Source organism: Gastrolobium bilobum, unplaced genomic scaffold (assembly GCF_033153095.1).
Source record: "Gastrolobium bilobum isolate Gb01-03AN ecotype WA unplaced genomic scaffold, APGP_CSIRO_Gbil_v1 utg6021, whole genome shotgun sequence".
In the NCBI taxonomy this organism is placed as follows: Eukaryota; Viridiplantae; Streptophyta; class Magnoliopsida; order Fabales; family Fabaceae; genus Gastrolobium; species Gastrolobium bilobum.
Window position 1 is genome coordinate 154,944 of NW_026899147.1, and position 11,428 is coordinate 166,371.

Sequence of the window (11,428 nt, forward strand, 5' to 3'; positions counted from 1 at the left end):
GATATATTGGCTCTTTGATTCATTGGGTTTTTTTTTTTAGGTTTTAATGTACCAATTTGCTATTTGATTCATAATATTTTTTTAGGTCGTTGAGTGACGCGAGGGGGACCCAGCGACACTGAGATTGCCCGAGTCAAAAGTTATTGCTTTCTGAAATTTTACGAAAACAAAACTAACGAGATTGTGTCACGTGGCACAATCCATGAGTTCCCCAAGGGAGGGGAGCCGACACTCATGATAAAAAAAAACAAATGTGTGAGTGACGCGGGGTTGTTCGTGGCACTCAGTGCCGCTAAGTCCTCTTGCGTCACTCAACTACCCATATTGGTAAATATTGTGAATCGAATATCAAATTAAAAAATTAAATGGGTAAAAACTCCATGTGGGTTAAAGAGCCATGATATATTATCCCTAAGGATAGCTCTGGCAACTGAGTTGCCAAGAATTTTTTAGGTCAGGAGTTTAAATCCTGACTTAAGCAAATTCTTGAAAAATGAAAAATCTTTGAGGGCTAAAGGTGATCGTAGGGTTTTGAAAAAATAAAAAAAAATTACACAATAATAAAAAGATAAATAGAAAAAAAAATCTATCTAACGTAGAATAGTTTTTCCATTAATTAGTTTGTTGGGTACGGATTGTTCGTCATTTTTGTGCTTTAAATATGATGTTTCAACAGTATTACTATTTAATTTAAATGAACGAAAGTGACTTTTTGTAAGTTAGTGTGATGTCATTTACTTAATTAGTTTGTGTCCTTGTATTTGTATGCTGCAGTGAAATTAGCTTAAGACAAGGTCACTCTTTTCTATTCATATAAGAGACCTTTTTACATAAACCCCTGCACGAAAAGGCTTCTTCCTTTTTCTTTTGTCCTGTGAACCTTTTCCTGATAAGGGACATGTTTTATATTTGTTTCTGTTGGGTGAGTTAGAGAGAGAGAGAGAGATTTGAGGAACCTATGTTGGGGTTGTGCAAATTCTAGATAGTTGAAAAGTTGAATCTTTTGTTCTTTGTTTTTATTTTTCTTTTTGGTTGAATGAGAATTCTCTTTCAGCAGGGAGCGATTTCGGTTATCAATTCTCTGGGAGAATAGAGTAGATTGGAATTTTTTGAGTTCCAGAGAAAGAATTATTTTGTGGGTTTGAGAGGTTTTTTTTTAATTTTTAATTTTTGGGTAATTTAGTTTTGAGAGATTTTGATGATTAAGTTTCTGGGTTGTTTGAAATGGGGGCTGTAGTGGAGAGAGAATTCCCAATAGTTGAGAAAGAAAGTTGACTTTTTTGGCTTGAAGAGAGAGAAAGTTGAATTGGGTAGTCTTGAGTTTCGGTTCCATGTGATTTTCTCCATAGAAAGGAACACTGCTTTAGTAGAGGAAAGAAAGAGTCTTTTAAGAGAGAAGCTGTAAGGTTACTTTTTAATTATTCAACCATTCTGCATCTATTAGCATGGCTGTGGTGTGTCCTATGTTTGCAAGTCCACACAGCTTCAGTTCTGTGAACTCGTTTAGGGATATTGGGGTCCCTGAAGTCATGACCACAGTGAGAGAAATTGTAGAGGAGCCCAATCCAATTGGGGTCCCTGAAATCATGACCACAGTGAGAGAAATTGTAGAGGAGCCCAATCCAATTGTGGTTAATGACACAATATATGTTGCTGTGGCAAAAAATTTGAAAGATAGCAAATCAACTCTGTTATGGGCTATACAGAACACTGGAGGAAAGAAGATTTGCATTCTTCATGTTCATGTGCCAGCATCTATGATCCCCTTGTGTAAGTTTGCAACATGTGTGTGCTTATGTGCTTCTGTATGTGGATTTATAGTTTGCAACATATGTTTGGTATATATTGCCTTAATGACCACTATTTTAGAAAATTACCCAGTGATTTGAATTAATACCCAAAAGGGCGCTTAAGATTATCAAGCCTTTTTTTAGAAAGCCTAGTCATAAGTTTCCCATGTTGGATTTTGTTTAAATTCTAAAACGGGGTAAAAAGGGCTAAATACCGGTGCACAAGACTCCTCGACTTATCAGGGTAGGCACTATTGTCAAAAATGACACTAAAAACGTAAAAGCGTACATTTTAAGGTTTTTGTTGAAGTCATACCTGTCAAAACGTAAGTAAAAATGTTTCTCACTGGAAAAGGGCAAAACAATGTGTAAAAGCAAAAAAAATGATAGAAATATGAGTTTTTCCATTTTTACTTAGACTCGGGCCAACTTTTAACGCATGACCCGATTTTATTTATAAAATTAAAAAATCCTGTTTTGAATTTGAATCAATTGATATAATTTAGGAGTTGTTAAACTTTATTCTTTTGATGTTTTGGAACTTGGTTGTAGAGTTGTTAAACTCTTTTTTTTTTTTTGGACTTATGTTTATATAGTTACATGACTTGCATATTTTAAATATAAAGTTGTTCATTGAATTTTGAGTAGTAACTTATGTGATTTCTTTTTTTAAATATATATATGTATATACTTTTGTATCTTAACATTAAGAAGTAAAAACTTTACGTTTTGTGTCGTTTTTTACAATTTACGTTTCTACCATCTCCTTCCATTTCTATGTTGAAACTCAATTTTGACAACTTTCAGGGTAGGTGAGGGTTGTAGCTTCCAAGTTTGAATCGGAATAATCTTATCATTGCTTCCAGACTCGTCCTCTAGTTTAGTTTTGTTTAAATTCTAGTGATTGAATATTTATATGACTTACGGTTTATCATTAGAGCAATTTATTTTTAGTACCAAATTTAGCTGTAATTTGTAATAGTTATAGACAATGGTTACTATGCTGTGCTGTATTTCTCATTGATACAAATTTCATTTTCTTATAAGGGTCTTTAACCTGTTTAATTTGGTTGTTTATATAGTGGGTGCTAAATTTCCAGTAAGTGCACTGAAAGAGCAGGAAGTTCTAGCATACAGGGAAATTGAAAGACAAGACATGCACAAGACTCTGGATGACTATGTTCTTACCTGTCAAAAAATGGGGGTAATTGTTCTTAATTGTAACTCTGTCCATTTCCATTGTATGTGCACAGTATTAATTTCAAAACTTATTTAATTTTTGAGTAATGGTTTATCTGATACAGGTGGTGGCAGAGAAACTGCACATTGAAATGGATTGCATTGAAAAAGGAATTCTAGAACTCATCTCCCAATATAACATACAGAATCTTGTAATGGGAGCAGCCACTGATAGGTACTATTCTAGGTAAGAAATCAGCTTCAATCCACCAAAAGCTCTTCAAGTCATGATCACCGAACAAATTAAGTTAACCAAAAACTCTTGTTGTGACTAGTTTAGATTTCACAATAACATGAAAATAAAATTATAAAACGCATACTTTAAAATTTACCAAAATTTCGACATAGTTTCTAATATCATAAAAATGATAAACATATACAATGTATACTTATCGGTCACTAATAACAATAAAGAAAATATATCTTTCAAACATAAAAAACTTAAAGGGGGATATATTTCTCATGTTGCATGAGATAATTTTGTTTAATTATTTCATACAATACAAAAAAGTAGATGAGACCCACTAAGGAGAAAAGAGAGAAATAAAAAAAGCGAGTCCCATCAACATTTTGTGTGTGCATAAGACAAAATTGTTTCATATAAAAAAAATATATTTTCGATAAATACAAGTCAACATAATTTGAATAGTGATCTCTTATTGATGCATAATACTGAGTTCCAAAATTAAATCAAGAGGGTATCTATCTATCTATCCTATGTAACGACCCAACTAATGGTAACATTTACACCAAAAACTATATAATTGAACTGAAATATACATAAGTATATACATGGACATGTCCTTACAATTGAAGTTCATAGACCAAATTCTCCATACGAAACAACAGTTGTCTCAACCATAGACATTACAAGGCTAACACCAGAATTTAAACCAACTATTCTAATCATGCTGTCAAAAGATCAGTGTATATCAACAAGCAAAACATCATCCAGGGTGAGTATTATCAAGAGTCATGTGGTTTGGCACTATCTTTCTTCTGACCTGAAATGGGTCCCATAAAATGGGTGAGATATAAATCTCAATAAATCATAAAACCATCTATATTGATCTATCATGATTCAAAAGTATGTCTCAACTAGTATTGTGCCGTGTTATATATATAGATCCCTGAATGCAGAATTCAAATACACTAAAAACATTTTAAAAGAGGGGAACATGTATTATTGGTGGCCCTCTCCTTCAATTGGTGGCCTTTTTCTTGAGGCTACTCCATATAATGAATGATTCTATTATGCTCGAATAAAGTATCTGTATACATAATTAGGTGTGGCCACATACATCTTTATCCCTACTAAACGAAATTTTAATATAGATCCCCAAAAGTATATATAAATATTAACAAATCAATCTTGATTCATTTCCAGCATTAAAAATTCTCGAATATTGTACTTTCAAATTCAACATTTCATGATTAAATTCTTTACGACATTTTCAAATAATTAATAATATTTAAAATTATAAATATGATAATCTTACTATATAAGAATCTATAACACATGAAATTATAATTAATCAATTATAATATAAAATATTTTTCTCATACATATATTATTAATCGACAATGATACAATAAAATTCGTAAAATAATAGTAATACTAACAATAAAATATGTCATTATCATCATCATTCCCTTAAAGCTAAATTATTTCCCTTAACTCTCCATACCAAAAAATATTATGACAAGACTTTATAAAATCATTTAAACATAAATTAATAATAAATAATAAAGGCTCTTTCTACCGAATTTTTAATAATAAATAATAAATTAATAATATTTTCCAATCTGTATATGAGTTATGGTGAAGTCAGTAGTATAATGTTTTCAATGAGCTTCATTTGCATGACATTGCAGGAAAATGACAGACATCAGATCTAAGAAAGCCATCTATGTATGTAAACAAGCTCCACCTTCTTGTAATATACAATATATCTGCAAAGGGAACCTTATACACACCAGGTATGTTACTTTATGAATACTTATGTTATGTACAAGGGATATAGATATAGTGTCTGTCACATTATGATAAATGCAACTTTGGATGAAGCTTCCTAGTTGCCTAGCTAGGAATACTGAGTTCTATACTTAATAATTTCTCAAACCTTGTTTCTTGTTTTTTTTTTTTCTTTGAACTTTGCCAATAATAATGTTATTGCACTTGGTTATGTTATCTCTGGTTCTGATATAAATACCACATCAATTCAGGGATTGCAGTTTGTATAGTGGTAATGTTGAGGTCATGTCTCCTTTGGTGCATCAAATGCCAAATTCGGAATCTCAATCTATTACATCAACACCAACATCACCAGTATCCCAAACTAGTCGGGGTCGGCGGTCTCAATCTATTGCGGTTGGGCAAAATCATTGGGTATTACTAGCTAGTCCAGCTCAAATGTTATTGCGTAGAGTAAGGTCTATCAATGATAGATATGGAAGAAGGAGCAATGCAGCTGTTTCTCCGGAAGGGTTAGCAACTCCAGAGAACAGGTTGAGTTATGATGAGTCAGATGAGTTATCAAGATGGAGTTCTTCAGTTTTCTCAGTGTGCTCTGATAGTGCTTCAGTTGAACCAGTAATGACCCCAAATTTGATTAGTGAAGGCAGTGAGAATGTGTTAGACTTGAGTTTGAGTGGTCTTTCTATGATTAAAGAGGATCTTCATCATTCATCTTCATCACCTCCTAGTGTACTGGTACACATACTTTTTCCTCTTTCATAATGTTTGTGTCTGATGTGGGGCATGTGTGCTTGTTTCTTGTTGAGTTTTTGCAATTGATGGAGAGGCTTTTTTACTTTCTAAATTTGCAATTTTATGATAATGTTCTGAACATTGTGATTGAACACTAGCAGGATGGGGGAATGGATGATACTCTCTATGATCAACTTGAACAGGCTATGGCTGAGGCTGAGATTGCTAGGCTGGACGCATATCAAGAAACTGTTAGGAGGGGGATAGCTCAAAAAGATGCCATTGATGCTATACGCAGGGTAACTGTTCTTTTGTTGAGTTCTTCTTGTTAATTCACATCACGTTTATGATGTGAATTGTTAATTCTAATTGTATTATCCAGTTTTCTAGCTTTTAAATTATTTTAAGTGGTAAAGCATTTGTTAAATAAGAAAGCGGAGGCTGTATGAGTTAACCTTAACCATGATGCAAATTTTAGTTGTCTTATAATGTGCTGAAATTGCAACTTTTGATGCAAATTCTAATCATGATGTTTGAACCACCTAATTGACAGGCTAAGGCCAGTGAAGTCTTGTATAAAGAAGAGCTGAAACTAAGGAAAGAGTTGGAGGAAGAATTAGAGAAAGCAAAAGAACAAATTGATAATATGAAGAGCATAAGAGACAAAGTTATTGAGGAACACCAACTTGCACTAGATCAGAAGTCATCACTAGAAAATCAAATTGCATCAACTGAACTTATGATAAAGGACTTGGAGGAGAAAATGACATCTGATGCAGACCTATTACAAAACTACAAGAATGAACTAGATGATTTGAAAATGCAGCGAGATAATGCTTTGAGAGAGGCTGAGGAGTTAAAGAGAAAACAAGGAGAGGCCTCGAGCACACATTTTCTTCAACTCTTCTCAGAATTCTCTTTTCCAGAGATCAAAGAAGCAACAAGTAACTTCGATCCATCCCTAAAGATTGGAGAAGGTGGATATGGAAGTATATTTAAAGGTATCCTGCGTCACACTGAGGTGGCTATAAAAGCGTTGAACCCCAAGAGCAAGCAAGGACCCTCGGAGTTTCAGCAGGAGGTAGGATGGTTTGAGCTTTGTTTAATATTTTCGACATCATTCAATTTTTGTTAGCAATAGTCAATTTTAGCTGGTAGCGTTTATAATCAGAAATATGGGGGCAATTATATTTACCACCATTTTAGGCTTATCATTCTTACTACCCATTTGGTTATCGTTGGATGACAACCAAACAGGTAATAAGAGTGGTAAGACTAAAATAGTGATAAGTAGAACATTCCCCTTGAAATATCTTAAGTTGGTTGTAGTGCGTAAGTTGTTATGCGTGCAGCTATGAAATGAATTTGACCTTAACTTATCCAGATTGTAGTGAAACAAGTATATATTTTGACCCAAATTTATGGTTTTATATCAGGTTGAGATATTGAGTAAGTTAAGGCATCCCAATATTATCACACTTATAGGAGCCTGCCCAGAATCATGGACTCTTGTCTACGAGTATCTACCCAATGGAAACCTTGAAGATCGTCTCAGCTGCAAGGATAATACACCTCCATTATCATGGCAAACTCGTATTCGCATTGCTGCAGAACTATGTTCTGCTCTCATTTTTCTCCATGCCAGTAAACCTCACAGCATAGTGCATGGTGACTTAAAACCCTCCAACATCCTCCTTGATGCAAACCTTGTTAGTAAGCTTAGCGATTTTGGAATCTGTCGTGTATTATCTTGTCAAGAGAGTGCTGCTAACAATACTACACAGTTTTGGATAACTGATCCAAAGGGATCTTTTGTCTACATGGATCCTGAATTCCTTTCTACATGTGAACTTACTCCAAAGTCAGATGTTTACTCTTTTGGAATCATACTATTAGAATTGTTGACTGGGAAACCAGGCTTGGGATTAAAAAAGGAAGTGCAGTGTGCATTCGATGCCGGAAAGTTGAAATCTCTCTTGGATCCTTTGGCTGGAGACTGGCCATTTGAGCAAGCTGAGCAGTTGACTCGCTTGGCTTTGAGGTGTTGTGAGATTGATAGAAAGAGCAGGCCAGAACTTCATTCAGATGTTTGGAGGATACTTGAACCAATAAGGGCTTCTTCTGGAGGCACAAACACCTTTGGACTAGGTTCTCAAGGGGTCTGCCAAATTCCTCCATATTTTATTTGTCCAATCTTACAGGTATATATCCTCATGATCTTTTATGATCTCTTGGAACAATGAACACTTCAAAAACTATGATCTTTTAGCATCCCAATGGTCAATTTTCATTGAAAATTTAATCAAAGTTTTGTTACATAGTTTTTGCTTCTTGTTATGTAATGTTAACACTGCATTTATGTGATACCCTTTCTGGTTTTGTTCATACTTACCTTATATTTTTTATATATCTTTTTTAGCTACATTTGTACAAAGATTTTTCCAAATTCATGGATCAGTGAATCATAGAGCTTTGAATAGAAAACAGTTATCTAATTTAGTTCTCCCCCCATTATGTTCCTACTTTGCAGGAAGTCATGAGAGATCCACATGTGGCTGCAGATGGTTTTTCTTATGAAGCTGAGGCTATACAAGAATGGCTGAACAATGGTAATGACACTTCACCAAGGACAAATGCTAAGCTTGAACATCAGAATGTTGTTCCCAACCATGCTATTCGCATTGCAATCCAGGATTGGCTTCAAAGTCTCTGATCAAGCATGTCATTTTGTTCTCTTCCCTTTTTGATCAAACTGTAGATTTGCTTGTTCATATTAAGTTTCTAGGAGAAATAGTTTTCTTCCATCAGTTTTTTTCTTTTACAGATCTTTAAAATATGGAACCACCCGTCCTGTTGTATAGGTTAGATACTTATGTGTTTGTGTATCTTCAGTCATTGTAAACAAGCAGCATATGATGTACATATGACAAAACTGTATCTTGTGTAGTTATCTTTGGCAGGGCAATGCTGTTGTCCATCCTGAGAAAAAGAACTATACCAAGTTGATGTGTAATTAAATGATATGTAAATTAAATCTTAAAAAAGCATTAATGTGCTTTTCCTTTACTGATGTCCTGCATCTGCTTGAATGAATTATAAAATGTAGAATACATAATGGGGAATATACACAATACGGATACGATATGAATTTAGTCTTTCGTATCAAAGGTTGCACCAAGTTTCACTTTTCACTTTTTTTTTTTCCCATTCGTTTTGCTTGTATAGACAACTTTGAAATTAAAAGATACATATCAAAATTGCCCCATCAAAGAAGGGTCCCAAGAAATTAAGAGCTCTATCTCTATTACCGAAGTTTTCCACAATTACCTTTGTCTTCTATAGACGACTTTAAATTGACGGATACGCATCAACATTACCACATCAATGAGGGGTTTGAGGAGAAAACAGCGCTCTATTTTTTATTTTTTATTTTTTATTAATGTACCCAAAACAAAAAGAAACCTACATTTTTTTATTTTAATTGTTATAATAGCATGATTAAATTAACTTTAAATTACAATAAAATATAAGTATCAAATTTAAAAATAAATACCACATGTAGAAACTAGATATTCTATTTTTAGTCTCTATACATGATACTCATTTTTAGTTTTATCCTTAAATTTTATTGTATTATAAATTTAACATACAATATTATAATTAAAAATAGATGAAAATGATTAAAATCAAAATATATATGGATCAAATTGCAAACTTTCTTTTATAACAATCAAATTAAAAATAAAAGGCACTTATAAAGATAAAATTATATTTAAACTTAACTTAGAGAGAGGATCCACTTATCATCAAAAAAGTTTACAACTCTTACAACTAATTTAATCACCGTTGATTTTCGTCAATCTAATGGTTATAATTTATTGGGAATTAATAAATGTGACACAATAAATGTTATTAATTTATAATCGTTAGATTGACGGAAATCAACGGTAATTAAATTGGTTGTAAGAGTTGTAAACTTTTTTGGTGGTAAGTGGATCCGTTCCCTTAAACTTAAGTTTTTTTTTTTTTTTTTTAGCGCTGTTGCTGTACATGGAAACGAAACGACATATGCAACTTGAAGAACTATTCTTTTTGTGTTTAAGAAGAAGAAAAAAAAACCACTTTTTTCCTCTCTCTTTTTATTTAACAAAACCCAAGTATTAATCATGGCCAGTTTTTCGGAGGTAATATTCATTTGAGGGAAATGAAATACTTTGACGAGTCCACAAAAGTTAAAAGTCAGCATGATAATTCCTAGAATAATATATAGGACTTGTAAAACGAGTTTCAAGTTATAATAATGAGAACTGGTGTCAGGAACTGATAGTGGCTATAAAAAGTGCGTACTGGAAAGGTGTTGCGAAAAATATAAGAAAAATATGATAATTCTTGTAAAATTTAGTAGGTTAAGAATCCTGAGTTTGGGACTAAAATGCTAAGCGTAGCAATTAATGTTAATACTGTGTGTTAAAGGCTTAAGTGGGCTATATATACTTATTCTTTGGGTACAAAACCCTAGAGATTCTGATCCTACGTGAGTTGTTGATGGCTGGTCAGCAGGTGCTTGGGTTCATGGCCTTTCTTCACCATTTTTGTGACCAAGTTGTCACCTTTGCTTCATCTCTTCATCTCTAAACACCATTGCCTTGTGTGGGTAGGTCTTGTGAGGTTGTGAGTGACTTCCTTACTGAGTTGTAGCCTCTGGTTGAGTGTGTGGAGGTGCTGACTTTGAGGGTTGGCTTGTGGGAGCTTGGGGTTGGCATTTTGAGCTTCAAAGTGTGATCCTTGTAGAGAAAGAACTCATCTTGTGTGGTATTTTTCGTGTGCCTTGTTAGTCAGAACTGTAGAGGCGGTATGGTGAGCTCCAAGAGCCTTTCTTGCTGAGTTTTGAGCTTTGGTAAGTGTCACCAACCTTGATCATGAGTTTAATGGGTTAAAGTTAATGTTTTGATATGTTTAATGAGTTAAACAAGTAACCCACTAGTATGTGAACTTAAAACAGAGTAAAGATGCATGCTTTAACGTTTGGAAGTGTTAAAAGTGGAACCTTTGAAGGATATCTTCACGAAATGCAGAACTGCATTCTGTCGTGAAATATCCGGATATGGATATCCGGATATTGGTATCCGAATATTGATATCCGGATATCGGGTCTTTTGATATCCGGGTATTGATATCCGGATATGTCCCCGACAAATATCCGGATATTCTGGGTTTGCGAGGAACAGTAGCTTACTGTTCATCCAGAACTGATGTTTGGGGGTTTGTGGACCCTAGATTGAGGAAGTTGAACTTCTGTAATAATTGAACTAAGTCAGAATCAAGTGATTAAGGGCTTGTGGCTTGTGTGAAGCCTTAAGACGTAAAACGTAAGGAAAGGCGTTGTCTTTATGTTGTATGCTTGTAGAGTATGATTGTTGATATATTATTGGTCCATAACAGATTGTGATTTTGCTGTGTTTGGACTTTGAGCTGTGAACTCTTGGATTGGATAGTTAGCTTAAGAGGTAAGCTTTCGTGTCATCGGTTTAGCCAAGTTGTGGTTCCACCATGTCCCATGGGAATATGGTTATATGCTTGTTGTGTTACATGCTTTGATATATATTGAAATGCTTTTGAGCTTATATTGTGCAATGGCTTATGATATGTATGTGGTGTTCACCCGATGGGATGGTATCCTAAAGGTAGG

General features: G+C 34.0%; 1 protein-coding gene across 3 annotated transcripts; it reads left to right on the forward strand.

Moving 5' to 3' along the window:
- Positions 1 to 930: 930 nt before the first annotated feature.
- On the forward strand, positions 931 to 8,743 carry LOC133287662 (U-box domain-containing protein 33-like). 3 transcript variants are annotated; one of them, XM_061485317.1, is made up of 10 exons: positions 931 to 1,518; positions 1,600 to 1,770; positions 2,873 to 2,994; positions 3,095 to 3,216; positions 4,905 to 5,009; positions 5,256 to 5,742; positions 5,901 to 6,038; positions 6,293 to 6,820; positions 7,176 to 7,940; positions 8,270 to 8,743. In XM_061485317.1, the coding sequence occupies exons 1-10, from the start codon at positions 1,446 to 1,448 to the stop codon at positions 8,450 to 8,452; spliced, it is 2,694 nt and encodes an 897-aa protein (XP_061341301.1). In that variant the 5' UTR covers positions 931 to 1,445; the 3' UTR covers positions 8,453 to 8,743. The 3 variants fall into 3 exon arrangements, with proteins under 3 accessions (XP_061341301.1, XP_061341299.1, XP_061341300.1); XM_061485315.1 differs by having other exon boundaries at positions 931 to 1,770; positions 5,898 to 6,038; XM_061485316.1 differs by having other exon boundaries at positions 931 to 1,770.
- Positions 8,744 to 11,428: the final 2,685 nt, after the last annotated feature.